Raw genomic sequence first — 18,070 nt, forward strand, 5'->3', positions numbered from 1 at the left:
TGTCCTGTCTGACTGCAGCCTTAAGTGTTTTTCTCTGCCCTTCCCTCTATGCAGTAAATGACATGCCCACGCACCCAAATAGAGTGCACCAAAAAGAACAAGGAAAGCACAGCGTCAGACAACCTCAACTGTGTCGGACATGGAAGTAAGCCTGTACTGCACATGATGCTGTGAGTGTAAAGCATTGGAGCTCCCCTTGATAGTCAATGAGAAATATCAGACTTTTGAAGGCAAAATTAAACTTCCCTAATTGTATTTTAAATCATGGTTTACGATCGTTATGTTTCTGTTTGAAAGCAGATTGTGAAAATATGTTTAAATTTGTTTTTGCAAATCTACAATAAAAAAACAAAATATTTTTTCCCACATATAAAGCATATGGAGGACAACGGTCTAGAAATTGCACTGCCCAGATTGGTGTACCTGCTTTGTAGCAAATCCCATTGGCCCAAATCGATCCCCTGAACTGGCCATGGTTGGATACAACTTTAATGAAATACCCCCTTTTCACGGTATTTCATTGCATTCCTAGTAGAGTGACATAGAAGGGAGAGAGAGAGCAAGCCAGCAAGTAAACGCCTTCTTGTGCAGCATCCACCTGTATAAAGTAATATAAACTACCTGACTTTCCAAAAGAAAGTTCTGTACGAAAATATTATTTCTAAATACGATTTGAAAGTGCCCCCTGGTAGGCTTACCTTGGAGTTTGGGTCTCTGGATCAAACAAGGTTGAAAACCCGTGTTCTTTGAGCTCGAATTATTTATCTGTCTTTTAGTATTATATGAAATGTCCTGTCTAAAGCAAAAATTCTGTTTTCTATTCCATGTAGCCTATTTATAATTCGTACAGTCAAATGATGATTCAAGTGAGTGTTCATTAGTCGCCTAATACGAATTAGGCTTTGAAATGGAGAATTCCTAATCGTAACGATGGAGATACTTACGAGCATTGAAAATGATTTATGTATAATTCCATAGTAGCCTATACCAACGACTACATTTAGGGGTAAAAATTGTGATGTGGGTAATCAATTTAGTTGTTTTTATTTTATTTATATTTTTAACTTCGGCATTTGATACCGGGCTGCTGTAGATTATCATCGTTTAATCGCATTTTCCTACCGTTTTACTTTGCAGTAAACTTTTAAACTGTACCAGACCCGATGGCGAGTCTCTGAGTCTAACTGGGAAGATTCACTAGCCTAATTGTTTCCTCTCCCCATTAAGTCCTAAAGTTCAAAAACATGGTATTGTTCACGTCAATGATTCAAGGCAATGACAGATCACCTTCAGATCCCTAGGTTGTTGACAGTAGAACCCCGAATAACTAGCCTATGTACGTTGCATATTTAACATTCAGCCAAAAACGGCATGCATAAATGTTTACTTGTCACCCCTCTTGAGAAAGCGTGCTTTTTGGCTTGGGTCAGAATCCCTCGCGCTGTATAATGTTTACGCAGAATTGACATTCTTCTCTTTAACGCTACAAGTCGGCGCTGATTGCGGAAGTGTTTGCAGTTCGTGTGGCAGGAAAAGGTCAGCAAGCTAAAGCTAATGTGTAACCGGGCCGTATGAATGTCTTTTGACAGGATTCATTATTTTAACCTCAACGATCGAACTGTTGCTTCTTATCGATACTGCACGGAAAAGTATTTTCACGTCGCTTTTAAAGAACAGTAATAATAGAACATTAGGCTATATTACTGCAATGGCCATGTCGAAATGCAACCGTTTATGTGGTTCCTTGACAGGGGAATTGCTCGATTCCTTAGAGAACGTTCTTTTCGATTGCGATGGGGTCATTTGGCGAGGAGATCAAGCTATCCCCGGAGCCCCAGATGTCATTAATTCGTTAAAGAAAAATGGAAAGCGAGTCTTTTTCGTAACCAATAACAGCACTAAAACGAGGAGAATGTACGCCGATAAACTGGCTAAAATGGGATTCAACGCCACCGAAGAGGAAGTCTTCGGCACAGCATATTGTTCAGCAATCTACCTGAAGTCCACATGCAAACTGAAGGGTAAAGTGTACCTGATTGGTAGTAATGCAATGAAACAGGAGCTCCTAAATGTGGGGATTGAACAAGTAGGCGCAGGTCCAGATCCAATTACAGGGGTTCAGATCGACTGGGCCAATGTTCCTTTGGATCCTGAAGTAAAAGCCGTTCTGGTTGGTTTTGATGAGCACTTCAACTATATGAAATTAAACCGAGCACTTCAGTACCTCAACAACACGGAATGCCTGCTCGTTGGTACTAACACTGACACTCGGCTGCCATTGGAAGGAGGCAAAGCCGTCCCAGGTACGTGAAAGCGGTCATGCTGTCTGATGCTCTGCACCACTGCTTTTGTGAATGTTTTGCAGACGTAACTGTCTGAAACTTATGTAACTGATATAATTTTCCCCATCAGTTTTCGTTTAGGAAAATACAGTGTAGTTTTCATTAATATTACCTGGAATGTTTTCTGCTACAGGGACAGGCTGTCTGCTCAAGGCAGTGGAGACTGCAGCCCAGCGCAAGGCCCATGTGGTAGGGAAGCCGAGCCATTTTATGTTCGACTGTTTGGCCAGCCAGTACGGTTTGGATCCTGCCAAGACCTTGATGGTGGGGGACAGACTGGACACTGACATTCTGATGGGGTCCAATTGTGGCCTGAAGACGCTGCTGACCCTCACTGGAGTGTCAACTGTAGCTGATGCCATGGAGCACCAGAAGAGTGGCTGCCCAGACCGCCTTGGTATGGTGCCTGATTACTTTGTGGAGACCATTGCTGAGCTCTTGCCAGCATTGCAGGGGTAGACCATGACTTGAGAAAATTTTATTGGAAGTATGCACTGAAAGAAATGGAACAAATATAGAAAACTAGATATGTCTTTTAAAATCTGAATAAGGATTGCGGTTTTACTTTAAAATTAATTTGGTTAGACAAATATTGGTTGGATAATCTATCACTCAAGTAACAAAGTGTTTTAGAGCGAACATGGCACGTAGGTTGAAGGTTACTTTATTAGAGAGGTAGGGTTTTTAATAATATGTTTCATGGGGGATCATGTGGTGATTGAATTTTATGGAAACACAACAGCTTGCCTGAACGTAATGAGGATTGGGGACAGCAGCAATTGGGTTCGCGACAGCAGTAATCAGTTGTTTAAAGGGATAGTTCACTTTCTGTCTTTATTTCATATTATTTCAGTTCAGTGTATGTTGTTGATTGGCCCAGGTGGTTTTTGTGTGCAATAAAGGACATTTTAGATACTTATGTTTTTGCTAACTAGCCTGATGGCAATGACTGGTATCGGGGCATTCAGTGGTTCATGGTCTAAATCAAGAAAATACTACAATACAAGTAACTCCAAAGCAGCTTGTATTGTGAATTTGTGTTTCCAGAGGCTGTACATATGAACAGGGTTGTAAAATAATAGCCTTTATTCACAATTAGAAAAGTGGATATCAATGTTTTTATTGTGCCAGTACTACTGTACTTCCCTGCTCAGTTCTCAAATGGTGCAAGCTCTTAAATGAGTCATGTAGTAATGTTGATAGTGGCAGCCATAACAGTTTGAGTGTAGCAGTCTCAAGTTACAAATTTGAAATAAGATGAAGTACAATTTCTTGAAGAATAATGGGGTAATATTTATAGACATACAATCTCCAAAGGTATAACTTTGCTGTAGAAGAAGTTTGGAGTTTCTTGAAGTGTGTTTTCTTGCTTTAGACCTCAAATCCTTAATGCCCCAATGCCAGCCATTGTAAATCCAGCAGGTCATCAGAAACTTGGATGAATATCTGAATCATCTTTCATTGCATGCAAAAAAAATTGTCTGGCCCTATTAAAGGTGTATACTAAAACAGAAATAATATTTTAAAAACCCAGAAAGTGATCCATTCCTTTTTTCTAGTATTGTTTAGTGTGACTGTCCTCTCTGTTCAAAAAAGCCTTAAAAGGACAGGGTTGTAGTTTTCCCGTTCTAAGTGGGCCAGTATTCCCAATCTGAGTCCTTTTTAAATTTATTTTGATGAAAAAGATGTTTTGTCTGCAAGGGAATGTTACCCCTTACAAATAGCAGTTGTGTCACAATGGGAAACATTTTATGGAAAAACAATTTTCATCTCCATCTCTTGTTTTTTGGTTATTTATTATTAATGTCTCCACACTTCTGTGGTGTACCGTCAACACACTGTTTTGTATTGTTTGACAGAAACAATGCAAGGACAATATAATTCAATGCACAGATCTGAAGGGTCTCATTTTAGGTTCTGTGTGTACAATTTTACCAATGCAGACAGAAAGCTTGCTTGTTTTTAACTACCTCCATTAGTGTTATGAGTACACAAAATACATGCTTGCCCATTTCTTCACAAATCTTACATGGATAACATACTCTCAACTTTTGGCTGTGTTAATGTTGTTTGCAGATGCAGTGTATTGGACTGAATGTGGATGTAGCATTTCAAAAATATAATCCTTCTTACCCCTGACACACACACACAAAACGATGTACCTTGTTCAGATATACCAATTACGGAGCTGGAGCTTACTTGAGGAAAGCTCCAGCTCCGTAATTGCATAAGTATTGATGTTTAACATGAAGCCATTGTGGAGCAATGTTCATTTGAGACATGCAGATTAGCATTTTTTTAGAGAAACAAATAAACAAATGGTTGTACTTTTCAATATGCAAATTTTAATGTGTGGCAATGTATCATGGTATATTAATATTTTCATGTTTGACTTTTGGCAGGGTACAGAACAGCAATGACGATAAATAATAATAATAAGAACAATTTATATATGTGTAGCACTTGATACAAAAAGCAGCCTGTCATACAAAATATAAACTTTAAATGGTGATAATCAATATAGCCCCATAGAGCTGACAGACAGGTGCCTATAGCCCGTCTTATCACTGCTATGCTAATGACACCTTTTTTCTCCTTTCACCCATCTAATACACTGGTCTTAGCACATATTTGATCAAACTTACAAGGAATTTCAAACCACCCCCTGAAGTGACTTTCAGTCACCTTGGATGGTGCCACAGTGTTGCCCTCCTTAACTACTAGGGATCTCAGTGGTACTGGGCAGAAAATTGTTGCTCTCTGAGAACATCACAGTGGCCTGTCGGGCATGCAGATTCTTCATGTAAAACATCATGAGAATCCCTCATTGTCCGCTCCTCCTTGCTGGTCTCCCCGCCTCCCCCATCAGACCATTGTGCTTATCCAGAACACTGCTGCACCCCTGATCTGCAAGTTCCCAAATCTCAGCCATGACACTAGCCTTCTCAGTTCTGTCCAATTGCTGCTTGCATGGGCTTGTGTGAAATTTAATACTTAAAAAAGAATTTTAAAAACCAGCCTGGGTGCTTGTTGCAATGTAGGCTTGCTCTGTTAAATGACTGTGACATAATTATATGTAGTGTCCGATTTAAGTACTCAAAAGAAAAAAGGGAAAGTTCTATATTTAAAGTTTGTTGGAACTTTTTATACTTGTATTTCTGACTTGGCAACAAAAACATAGACCTAGGTTACTTCTTGACCATAATCCTGTCTGCCTTCATGACTGTTTAACGTGAAAAAATCCATACGTGCATGTTATGCATATATAGAGAGCACATATATATATATATATATATATATATATATATATATATATATATATAGAGAGAGAGAGAGAGAGAGAGAGCGAGCAAGCATTTATACTGTACCTCATTTAAATAGGAAGGTTAAAATGACACAATCAGAGTATACCATTTGCAACCTAGGAATGGATCAATAAATATACTCCATTAATACAGAATATAAAACGATACATGCTGTAGATTCTGTATTGATTATGCTAGCTACACAGATATTTCAGGGAGATACTTGAGAGTTAGGCATTAAAATGATAAATTATCTGTTTTATAGTTCTGTTTATAGTGTTTTATCCAAAGAGAACTTGAGTCAACTGCCATGCTACCATGAAACCAGGACTTCAGAATACATTGGTTGTGTTGTTTTCTGCTACAGAACTTGCTACCAGTGCATTTTCTCACACAAGGTCCAAACATAGCAAGGCTAAACAGTCCTTCCAGCTTATCAAACTTTCAGGCTCATCACATACTGTGTAATGGAGCTAAAAATCACTTTCTTTGCTGTCACAAATTTTGTCCAAGTACTGTATGTAATAGAAAGCTGTTCACTATTAATGTCCAAATGTACCTTCAGTGTAATACTGTAGATGTTAATTATGCATGTAATTCTCATTGTTGAAGTCTATATTTACTAAAAGACGATGTCATTTTACTCTCAGTGTGAATTGTTGAAACATATGAAGTGGGAAAATGGATTTCAGATGTTTGCACTTTTTCAACCTGAAATGTCCACAGATCATAATTTCTCATACTGTGAAAACAAAGTTTACTTCCAAAATAACCTTAGCTATAACTACAAATAACATGAGTATGGACATTAATGTTGCCAGTTTCTAGGTCATGAATGGTTAATTAAATATGTTTTTCGTTGGCAGTAAAAACAGGCAATAAACCAGTTTTTGAAACGGCTATAGTGGTCTAATGTGTATTCATTGTCTACAGTGCTGTCACATGTAGAGTGGGGAAGTGGGAAAAAATCAATTGGTTTGGCACAAGTGCCCTAATTTGAGTTCTGAGCTCGCAAAATGCATTAGCCACTGATAAAAGATTTTAATCTCTTCCCCTCAGTTTTTCTTGGAAGGCTTTTTTCCTTCTACAAAATGCAAACAATTGTCAATCAAAAGAATATTCTGCTACATTCCACTATATTATTTTACGTAGTCAAGATGAAGTGTTAACAACCAAGCCCAAACAATATTGGACCACACCGGTGCTAGTATGTTTTATTACAATAAGGAAAACAACTGGGAGTAGATGAACCAGCCACTGCACAAACAACATCTAATATAGGGGATGATTCATTCCCCTACACAAGTTTCTGCACCTCACTGGTTTCAGTGCTCAGATTTTTCTCTTAGGATGGTTATCAGGTGGCTACTTTAATGTGGGGTCCAGAATGGCAGAGGTCCAAGAATAGGTCCCATAACCTTTAATATGGTTAAAACTATCTTAACACTCTCACCTAAGCACACAGTTTTATGAATAGGCCTAGCTAATGAACAATATTTAATCTTTGTTAGCTTGTATATCCTCACATTTGCAAATGCAAATGAGGGCAGATGTAAAACTACCACTACGTAGTGACCATTCTCTTATGAGATTAATTTAGTTATGTAAGCTGCTATATAAGGGTAAATGGTGTTGAGTATTTTGTGGGTTAATGGTTTCACATGAAAAGAATATTCTATGAGGGATTTAAATTAGCATGCCTAGTGTTCAGCCAAATAAATGTGTAAATTAAACACTGGCCAAGGTTTATGAAAACAGTCTATTTAAAATGCCTCCCCTAAGCCCCATCTTTATTTGTGTTAAACGGGGTAAAGTTTGTTGCACTGAATTTTACCACACAATTGCCGCAGGGCTTCGAGTCACCTTGGTCTGTCAACGTCTGGAAGTAAACCGGGCAAAGTTTCATATTCTCCACCTCGCAGTGACAGCTGCTGTCCGCAGCAGCCCGGCTCTCCTGCCCCTTTGTCCATTGTCTGTGGAGCTGCCCGGCCTGTGGTTTTAGCTGTCACGTGTGTCTGCGAGAGGGAGACTGGACCACTCTGAGTAAGCAGCCAGGTGTACTGCTGGCTGGCTGACTGGCTCGCGCGGCTCTGGTCATGCACACGGCTCCATGCACAGCTGAGTGAAAGGCACAGAGAAGCTGCGTAAGAGGGCGCAGGATGGAGAGGTGTTGGAACTGTTCAGCAACAGCCCTGGAGGGACCGCCACACACGGTGAGACCTTCCAGACATTTTGACTGGTCAATATTTACAATTATTGAAATTACTCTGTGTGATGCGGGTACAGTGCACTAATTGAGCTTCGGATCTACTCGCTTCAGTCAGTGTTACGATGAGCCGATAATGTAATTCCTATCTGCTTTATCAGATGAAAGCAAAGGGAAATGTGTTGAGTGTTTGATGGTATTGATAGTATTGATCAATTGTGTTCAGCATACAGTGATTTCCACGTGACAGAGAAGCACACAAAGCACTCTCATTTCAGTTTCCCTCCCAACAGGATGGGGCCCCAGCACTGTCCCCCCAGTTTCCTCACAGGGCATTTTGGGGTGCTCTCAGTGCCATCCTGCTTATGGTTGTCATAGCACTCAGTGTCGTGGGACACATAGGCTTCAGACAGCCAGACCCACAGGTAAGGGGTTTACAGCCTTACCTAATGCCAAAATGAGAATTATGCAGTTCCGCGTACCCTTCAGTTGACCACCTGAGTGTTTAATTAACTAATGTGTCAGACGTTCAAATTCTAGTAAACTAATGCGGTATTTGCACTTATACCTTATGTTAATGATATGTATGGGTGTTATTCAGCAAGCATGTCCAATATAGTCTATGTTACAGGTGGTTAGGATCATAGTTCCAGATGAGACTGGAATGATGGTCAATCAGTCAGCACTGGTGGACCAGCGAAACGATGTGGTGATCTACTCTGTGACCTCCATCGCCAACCACACCTCCACGGTGATGTTTGACATTAAGCATGTGAGACCCTTTCTTTTGTTTTCGAAGGGAGCATCCTGAACCACGGTCTCACATCTTGCGATTATATTCACTGATGCTCGCCAATTCTCATTCAATTCATTCAGGGATTGATATGCTACAAACCTGATAACCAGGAGATCTGCTTTCTACGCAAAATGGAGGGAACTGATTATGAAAATGTTCACACTCTTCTGGATGAATCTAAAAAGGTACAATATTTGAAATCAAAAGATTATAACTTACATATTTTATTTTGAAACTACTTCATATTTAGCATGAGACAAAAGCAAACCCACATAAATGAAGGAGTTAAAACATGTTCTCTGAAATACAATCAGTCACTATTAGACAAATCCCTTGTTAGATACGTGTGTAGTATTTTTGGTTTATTCAGAAAAAGCTGACCATTTGAAAATTAAGCCTAGGTAAAGTGTTTTGTTGGATGTGCAGTGTATGTGGAACATAAACTTACAAGACAGATTCAACTATACATTTAATTTTCTCTCAGAACAGCCCTAGCTCACCTCAGCCTTGAACAGGGAGATGCCAGCTGTGTGACAATATGAACTTAGGACTTAACAAGAGATGTTAGATCTGAGGTCCCCTTGTCAGATATGGACTTCTATGTTTTGTGTGTTCACGTGGGAGTTGGTAGTGTGGTTAATTGACAGGTGCCAGAGCGCCGCCTCTGTCTGCATTAAGGGGGGGGGGGGGGAGGGGGAATGGGCAGCTCAGGTGGCATGTGTATGTATCCCTTGTGAGTCCAGGAGGATGAAATGAAGCAGACTAGGCCCATAGGGCTGAGTCAAGCCACTCCTAAATTCCTCTGCACATCTGATCCTACAACCCCCTCTCCCAGATCCATTTACCGGATTGGACCTCAGAGGGCAGGGTGTGCACAATGGCCACTCTGTTGGCAAATTAGGGCTTTTTGCTCCTGGAAAAAAGCCCTGCAATCAAAGATTCAACGAGTGTCTTCTGAGCACTTTGCTCCTCACCATTAATGGAGTGTTCCTCTGGTAATTTGCCACTGGTACAGGGTGGAGACATTTCGTATTGGGCACATTGAAATGCTCTAAGTAATGGTCAGAATTACTTTTTTCTGCTAACACCTCTTCACTTGCTCAATAAAGGTTACATAGATTAACTTAAATACCAATAAGTCATTATTCGGTCTGAATTACTGGAATCATCTCAATAACAACATAGAGATAACGGTTTTCTTATAGCTAATTGGTAGTGGTTACAACTGTGAGGTTCTTCTGGTTATCCAAAGTTTAGATTATGTAGTTGAAACGTTGCATGGGAACTTGGATCTCCAACAACTAATGACTCATTTCACAACCAAAAAATAAACTGAAAAACTGATTCTTCAGGAATGGTTCTACTGCAGTCTTTTAAACCTAGCTATCTGTATGTACTTCAAATATATTAACCAAAATGCCGATTCAAACAAAGACCTATTGTGTCTTGTATCTCTGTTATTGAATATGGTGCACTGAGAAACAAGGATAATGGGTGGTTTTTATGTCCATCCAGCCATGACCAAAGCTGTGCTTATCTGACCTATTAGCAGAGTAAATGGTGTAATTACATGTGCACATATTTCAGGGGACAAATGACATCAGATCAGAGACTGATGCCGTGTACCTTTCAGCTTTAAAAATGTGAAGTGTTATTTGATAGCTGCATGACTCACTTGCATCTGATACACCTATTGTAGTCAAACACTATCCCACATAAAATGACCTTTTCCTGTCTCTCCCTCATGTCTTTACAGGTCAACCAGTTCTGGCTGGTGGGCAATGAGACGCAGAGGCACACAGAGTTTCTAGGGGTGCTGGGGGGCAGCCAAGTGGATGCCTCCACCCTCCAGGAACCCCTCCAGACCCTTTGCCAGCAAAGCTCAATTTACTGGACCCGCAGAGCTGACGGTGAGATTGTACACCCGCATCCTCCTAATATAACGTGGCTGTGTATTTGGGCTTCAGATTAACAATAAAAATAGCTCCTAAGGTCCTGAAATCCTCTTCATGTGTTAGCAGAAGCAGGGGGCTCAGGGTGTGTGACTTTTGGTGACACGGCTCTCTGCCTGCCCTTTACGCAGCCAGCTGAAACCCAATCTCTTAACGGCAGACTAACGTGACCTTTGAGGTGATGGCATAAATAACAAGAACAACTTTGTCCTTTAGAATGAGAACCCTAGACACACCGGTTCTGTGAAGTCAGGGCCCCAGGCCAGTGTAGGCGAGTTTTCTTTTTTAAAAATATTAAATCCTGTTCAACCAAATGACACCATTCCTCCAATTTCTTTTCGTTGCAGGTCCAGGGAAACAGAGGCTTATTTACTTCTGCATCGACATTTGCTTCCCCAGCAACATCTGCGTGTCCGTGTGCTTCTACTACCTGCCTGAGTGAGCGGCTGGGCTCAGCTCCACAGCCCAGGGAACGTGCTCCTCCTCTCCACTGCTGAGGCGGTGCCGCCGTTGTGGAAAGAGCATGGGGGGGGGGACGCGTGCTGAATCTCCACTCCCACACAGAACACGCAGCCCTGCGTCCCCTCATCCTACCAAGGGGGGTAACCGGAGAAACCCTGTCTACTAATCCCAAAAGTTTTCATCTTTTTTTAAACTTTTTTTTTGGTGGAGGAATTTGACTGCAGATGAAAAGATCCATTGATGCCTGCGTTTCTTTAAACCTGCAGTTCATGACTTTAGAGATTGCTGTTGGCTGGAGTGTCTCATCTCAGCAATAAAGCACCATTATAGAAGGTACCACTGTCTGTAGAAGCTCATGTAATCAAAGCCTAGAGAGACATGCTGCATAGAACAGAGTACGGTTTGAATAAATATTTCTACAAATGTAGCTGGTCCTTTAACTAAAACCAAAATTTAAAGGATATTAAAACAATAAAACTGCTTCTCTATACAAGAGTCTACACAAATAAATTTCAGAGTAAATACTAACATTATTCTTTACTTGTGGAAGTGGATTACATTTATTACATTTGGTCATTCTTGCAGTCAAACAGACAACTACAAGACTCGCACACGCATCTGGTTCAGGTTGCACATCAGAGCTATAACCGATCTGGTCCTTCTGTAAATAAGGGTTTTGAAATGCAGGTTCCTTTCCTTCTGAGGTCAGCTTAGACAGCTTGTGAGATGCTAGAGTCCTGCAGGAGAGTCATAGCTGGGAGTGATGCTGGAGGTCAGAGGTCACCCTTTGGCCGAGCTGCCGCAGTGACTCAGCCCAGCACGCTGTCATTGAACGCCAGGCACACCACAGCCTTCTGATGGCCGCTGTACTCCCGCTTGATCTCACCCGTCTCCACACACCACAGCCGTGCCAGGTTGTCTGAGGAGGCTGGAAACCAATCAAAGCCCAAATCAGTCAGTGCACAGGTCCACCTACTAAGCACAAAACAGGCAACCTTTGTCTTTCCCTGACAGAAGAGAACCAGTAATGACAAGTCTGATACACAAGATTTAAATGGAGGAAAGGAATGTAAAATTAACACAAAATGGATAATGTAAACAATGCAAATCATTTTGCTCATTCAAGTCTATTGATTGGCTCATTGATGATGCTTGAAATTCCCTTTAGAATCCTTAGTTTTGATCATAGCAATATTAACCAATGTCTCATTCCTTACTAAATTTCCTCCCTTCCAGACAGAGTATACAATCTCATTCATCTTCTCATTCACCTTTACCACTTCAGTTGAGGAATTTCTGCACATTTTTCAGCTCACAGTAAATGACCCAGTAATGCTCTAGACTGGCAGACGGGACTCATTCTACCAAAGTCTATTACACATGAAAACTTGCTGTCAATTCAACTGCCTGCACACTATCTTGGGTGAAACTGTAGGCAAACTGTAAGTGATTTTGTAACTATTGTAGACCAACCTGTGGTTGCTGATGAAATACTTTAGTCACACAGTGCTAACCTTGTGCAATGGCAGCTAACCCACTTCCTTATCCAGATATTTGCTCACATTCCTTTATACTGTTCATGTCCATGCATTTATTACACGATGGTGATTATCTCTGGGACTTATATTTACCCAAAGCACTCTACAGTTTCTTATTTTATTCAATAAAAGCAATGTTTGATGCTTGAAAACCTCTGAACACTCACATAAAGATATATAGCCATTTGTACAGGTTACCTTAGTTCATGCATAGTTACCATTTTCAGCTGAGTTTCATTGAAGCTTCATTTTCAAGACATGTACTCAGGTTGTGACAACACAGTACATTTTTTGCCATTTATATAGATTGTGAAGGTTTCAGATAAACAGCTTTGTTTCCCCTATAAATATCTACATACTATGCAATGACTGTCTTCTGCTACATTTCCAAAAATATGAAGCTTGTACCATCTGTATATGTATATACATACTTGTTAATAAGTGTGTTTGATTGTTTATAGCATGCAAACAAGTCTTCATTCCATATTGAATTCACATTTTAACATGCGATGCTATATTTCCATTCAAGGCTATTTTTGTCACTCTAGATGTTAACTCATTGACCTGTGATGTGCAGTGTGTTTCTCGCGGTAAATAACAGCCTTCGGGTGTCCTGCAGTCATGTGACTCACCAGGCGAGCCACGTGCACGGACTGACCTGTGACTCACAAAGCGAGCCGTGTGCTCGGACTGACCTGTGACTCACCAGGTGAGCCATGTGCGCGAACTGACCTGTGACTCACCAGGGGAGCCATGTGCGCGAACTGACCTGTGACTCACCAGGGGAGCCATGTGCGCGAACTGACCTGTGACTCACCAGGGGAGCCATGTGCGCGAACTGACCTGTGACTCACCAGGGGAGCCATGTGCGCGAACTGACCTGTGACTCGCCAGGGGAGCCATGTGCGCGAACTGACCTGTGACTCACCAGGGGAGCCATGTGCGCGAACTGACCTGTGACTCACCAGGGGAGCCATGTGCGCGAACTGACCTGTGACTCACCAGGGGAGCCATGTGCGCGGACTGACCTGTGACTCACCAGGGGAGCCATGTGCGTGGACTGACCTGTGACTCACAAAGCGAGCCGTGTGCGCGGACTGACCTGTGACTCACAAAGCGAGCCGTGTGCGCGGACTGACCTGTGACTCACAAAGCGAGCCGTGTGCGCGGACTGACCTGTGACTCACAAAGCGAGCCGTGTGCGCGGACTGACCTGTGACTCACAAAGCGAGCCGTGTGCGCGGACTGACCTGTGACTCACAAAGCGAGCCGTGTGCGCGGACTGACCTGTGACTCACAAAGCGAGCCGTGTGCGCGGACTGACCTGTGACTCACAAAGCGAGCCGTGTGCGCGGACTGACCTGTGACTCACAAAGCGAGCCGTGTGCGTGGACTGACCTGTGACTCACCAGGCGAGCCATGTGCGCGGACTGACCTGTGACTCACAAAGCGAGCCGTGTGCGCGGACTGACCTGTGACTCACAAAGTGAGCCGTGTGCGCGGACTGACCTGTGACTCACAAAGTGAGCCGTGTGCGCGGACTGACCTGTGACTCACAAAGCGAGCCGTGTGCGCGGACTGACCTGTGACTCACAAAGCGAGCCGTGTGCGCGGACTGACCTGTGACGATGTACTGAGAGTCTCCTGAGAAGGCGCAGTCCCACATCCAGCCGCGGGACGTCTCCCCAGGGTTGTTGCTCTTGATGCTCAGCTCTGTCATCAGCTGGAAGTTGGACGTCCTCCAGATCTTACAGGTCTGATCTGCAGAACAAGTGGCCAGTAACCTGTGGCAAAGACATAAAATCAGAAGCTGAAGTTTCGTAACGGTACACTGGATTAATTTGAACAACATGTTCACGTGTTGGCGGAGTGTCAGATATCACATGGGCTGACTGCACGTACGTGGAATCGGGGCTGAATTTGCAGCGTAAGGAGTAGCGCTTGTGAGCTGGGATCTTGGTCTTGGGAATGAGCTGGGTCACCTCATCCCCCTTTCCCGCCGCCAGGTTCCACACATAACAGTTCCCCTGAGGAAGAGAGGGAGACCACACACTTCAGCGGAAAGCTCACAACACACCAACCCTCAGCAGGGCTGGGCCGCAAAAACAGAGACCCTCACACACTGTTAGAACTGTCAGGAGTACTGAAATATACACCTATACTCTTGGTATATGTAGTTTTATATGTCACACACCCCCCCCCCCCCCCCCCCCCAAAAAAGGCATCAGACTTATTTCTGCGTACATTAGTTCTGTCGTTGCATATATTTACAAAAACCGAAGTAAGAATCCCAGGTTTTTGTCTTTTCAGTTATGTTGGGAGTGGTTTGTACGGCCTTGTAAAGGCTGATGCCAGTACTCACTGAACTGTTGACTGCGGCCATGTAGCTGGCATCGGGGTCGATGTGGACGGAGTTGACAGAAACCTCTGGCTCAGGGCTGAGCTGCTCATTGTGGTCGGTTTTCAGATCCCAAATATGAATCACTCCACTCTGGTCCCCAACTATCAATTCTGCCTACAGAAGCACAGACAGCAATACATGGGCTGCTTCGTTTTACAGAGAAGGGTGTGATGCATCATTTCTATACCAGTCTAATGACTGCAGCTACTCTTTACCACGTGCAAACTCATCATATATAAACTCAAGGTTACAATACTGTTGACGAGGGACTTCAACATTGTAACTTGAACCTAGTGTGAGATTTCTCCGGAAACAATACAATCGTTTGTAATAGAAACTTGGCCACTCATGATTTAACAGCGTGACAGACTTTATCTAAACAAGTGACATGGATATTTATGTCTAGACAATAATGCAACTTTTCTATAAACAAACAGGTGTCTGCCTTAATACCAATATGCAAGGTATTCAATGGTTCTAAGATCATTTCATGTTCATGTTCAATTTTTCAAAACATTGCGGATAATAAAAAGACCTAATATGCTCACTTTTGAAATCGAAGTACAAATTGGCAGGTGAACCTGTCATTGGCTGATGATTCAAAGTTTATGAATTTAGCACCCAAAACAGGTTAATGGATCAAAAGAGATATTCACAGCAAAGCTTTATTAAGACATCACCACTTTTTCCAGTAAATTGTGTATTTTTATTTTTTGAATGTCCTTGAAAATGAGTCTTGCTACTCCCTCTAGTGGGAAATGCCGGGAAATTCATGGAGTGCCACCTAGTTACCGCAGAAACTGATTCACACAACCACTCTTGTTTCTCTATCATTAACCATGTTTACCATGGTTGGATTACTTTAAAATATGATCACAACACAAATCCACTCCTATCATACAGCTAGTGATGTGATTCATGTGTTATATGCATCACTATGTAATAAAGTAAATCAAAGTTTTTCTCACCTGATTAGGATGTAGACAAACGCAGTTAATAGGCGCATTGACCTGGAAGATTCTTTGGCATTGCAAGTTCCTTGACCTTCAAGGGAAAGAGAGTCATATTAAATATATCAAGGAAGTGGTCCTCTAAGGAAAGTGAAAACAGTCCATGGTGTGTGAAAGCCATGTTCGCCATGTTCAACGGATGGCTGTTATGGGGGTGTATATGGAGAAGAAACAGGCATACCGAAGGTCCCAGATACGAGCCATGCAGTCCTCCCCTCCAGTGTACATCCAGCGGCCATCCTCATGGAAGCCCACTGATGTGATGTTCTTACTGACACCATCATAGTTGATGACAGGGTTGGGGTTGTTAGAGTTCAGATCATACATACGGATGTGTTGGTAACCTGATGAAACAGGGTTCAGCAATAAGGTACAAAACATGTATTGAGAATGTGTGTGTGTGTGTGTGTGTGTGATCTCACCTGCAGCTGTGATCATACTCCTATCTGGAGTCACTTCCAGGGAATTCACCTGCTTTGAATCTTGCGTCAAGGAAAAATAAAAAATGTGCATGTGCATTATTGGTTCTGCTCGTTCCATTTCTTGCCTGGTTTAACTGGTTGCCAAGTGTTTTCTTGCACTGCGTTAAGTGCTATAAATGAACAGCTATTATGACAGCAGAGCTCATCTACAGTATACAGCCTTGTACCCGGTGGCATAGAAACTTGCCCAGTTCGGAATCAATCAGAAGACAGTCCTAAAGAGAAATAAAACTAAAAATAAAAATTTGACAAGCATCAACTATAAAAAGAATAGCACATGTACGTAGATCTGCTTCATCATGGAGTAGAAACGGGTCTGCTACTGTAACAATATAATTTTGTGTTTAAATCTCTGTTGGAAACATTTTTTAAATGCAATGTTTTAGAATATAAGCCCATTCAGTGTTGATTGATACTTATGATGACTATCGTCTAACAAAAAAGTTACCAAAAAAGAAAATACAAATATGTAATTTTGTATCCTTTAAATGATTCAATTTTCATTACTCACAGTATGCAATTATCTATGCAGTCTTTCAAAGGCTTGGTTTTTCATAGAAAAAGAGCACCGATTGTTTTAGGATACCGAGTCCTGATGCTGGACTGTCCTTGTGCAGATGCCGCTGTGTGCCTGCCAGAATCGCACCGTGTGGTCATACCCAGCTGTGGCCAAAATGACGGGGTCACTACCAACTGTCCCCTGGTTCACATTCATCTTCAACTTTGTAGCCGCTACAAACCTGTATTAGCATTCAAATTATAGCACGTCAAGCAGCTTAGTTTAAAAAAAGATAGTGTTCGAAGAGAGGCCCTGTGCCTCTGAACAAACATGATTTTCATTACGCGGTAGTCATTTACGCACAGAGAACATAGGCAGTGACATGTACAGATATAGATAACCTTACCCACTTGAACGTGCAGGCCCTATGTAAACATCTCAAGGATGCAGCAAATAAATGGAGCCGTCTTTTAAGTAAAAATATCGGTAATTACAAAGATATTACAGCAACAAAGTGAAATTGTAAAATAGTGACAATTCACACGTGAGGACAAAGCCAAACATTATTTTTTGTTACCTTATTAAAACGTAAACATACCACAACCCTGCAAGATCTGAGTAAAACACAATTATGAATTCCACCTAATGCCACTTCTACACTTAAATACCGGTTACATAACTACTACATTTATCCAGCAACTGACTTAAAACATGCATAGATAGTTAACAGATAGCCAGTTCTCTAATATTGACAAAGCTCACGTTACCCTCTTTTCCGAAACTGGGCGCAGTTGGTCTTTACGGTGTTCACTCTGGTGTTCACCCTAAACCACTCCGACCATCACTCTCTTTCCTCATAGATGGTTCCATAGTAAAAACCTCAGATCATTTTCGTTCCTCAAGAGTTGAAACTGTTATTTTGTAAAAACAAGAAACATAAGGCGAGTAATATGAAATATTTTCTGGCTTCAGAGTGTGTTGAAGAGTTAATTATTTAACGCATTGTTTATATTTAGTAGGCTATATATAGGTAATATTTATAGATAGTTCATATAAGTTATGCGAACAGTAGAGTAC

The 18,070-nt window shown here is 41.8% G+C and overlaps 3 protein-coding genes across 7 annotated transcripts; 2 read left to right on the forward strand and 1 right to left on the reverse strand.

The window, feature by feature from the left end:
- Positions 1 to 1,320: 1,320 nt before the first annotated feature.
- On the forward strand, positions 1,321 to 5,606 carry pgp (phosphoglycolate phosphatase). Its single transcript, XM_035402723.1, has 2 exons — positions 1,321 to 2,303; positions 2,476 to 5,606. Exons 1-2 carry the CDS (start codon positions 1,709 to 1,711, stop codon positions 2,799 to 2,801), a joined length of 921 nt encoding a protein of 306 aa, XP_035258614.1. The 5' UTR covers positions 1,321 to 1,708; the 3' UTR covers positions 2,802 to 5,606.
- A 43-nt stretch (positions 5,607 to 5,649) lies between these two features.
- On the forward strand, positions 5,650 to 11,452 carry bricd5 (BRICHOS domain containing 5). 3 transcript variants are annotated; one of them, XM_035402728.1, is made up of 6 exons: positions 5,650 to 7,860; positions 8,132 to 8,278; positions 8,473 to 8,625; positions 8,730 to 8,834; positions 10,406 to 10,559; positions 10,949 to 11,452. In XM_035402728.1, exons 1-6 carry the CDS (start codon positions 7,807 to 7,809, stop codon positions 11,041 to 11,043), a joined length of 708 nt encoding a protein of 235 aa, XP_035258619.1. In that variant the 5' UTR covers positions 5,650 to 7,806; the 3' UTR covers positions 11,044 to 11,452. The 3 variants fall into 3 exon arrangements, with proteins under 3 accessions (XP_035258619.1, XP_035258620.1, XP_035258621.1); XM_035402729.1 differs by having other exon boundaries at positions 8,485 to 8,625; XM_035402730.1 differs by having other exon boundaries at positions 8,147 to 8,278.
- Positions 11,453 to 11,616: 164 nt separating this feature from the next.
- Positions 11,617 to 17,903, reverse strand: mlst8 (MTOR associated protein, LST8 homolog (S. cerevisiae)). 3 transcript variants are annotated; one of them, XM_035402719.1, is made up of 9 exons: positions 17,761 to 17,903; positions 17,081 to 17,234; positions 16,435 to 16,486; positions 16,194 to 16,356; positions 15,971 to 16,046; positions 14,964 to 15,116; positions 14,504 to 14,628; positions 14,222 to 14,385; positions 11,617 to 11,991 (listed from the first exon to the last, which is right to left on the reverse strand). In XM_035402719.1, the coding sequence occupies exons 2-9, from the start codon at positions 17,207 to 17,209 to the stop codon at positions 11,873 to 11,875; spliced, it is 981 nt and encodes a 326-aa protein (XP_035258610.1). In that variant the 5' UTR covers positions 17,210 to 17,234; positions 17,761 to 17,903; the 3' UTR covers positions 11,617 to 11,872. The 3 variants fall into 3 exon arrangements, with proteins under 3 accessions (XP_035258610.1, XP_035258612.1, XP_035258611.1); XM_035402721.1 differs by lacking the exon at positions 17,761 to 17,903 and adding an exon at positions 17,592 to 17,754; XM_035402720.1 differs by lacking the exon at positions 17,761 to 17,903 and adding an exon at positions 17,571 to 17,754.
- Positions 17,904 to 18,070: the final 167 nt, after the last annotated feature.

Source organism: Anguilla anguilla, chromosome 2 (genome assembly GCF_013347855.1).
Source record: "Anguilla anguilla isolate fAngAng1 chromosome 2, fAngAng1.pri, whole genome shotgun sequence".
Lineage (NCBI taxonomy): Eukaryota > Metazoa > Chordata > Actinopteri > Anguilliformes > Anguillidae > Anguilla > Anguilla anguilla.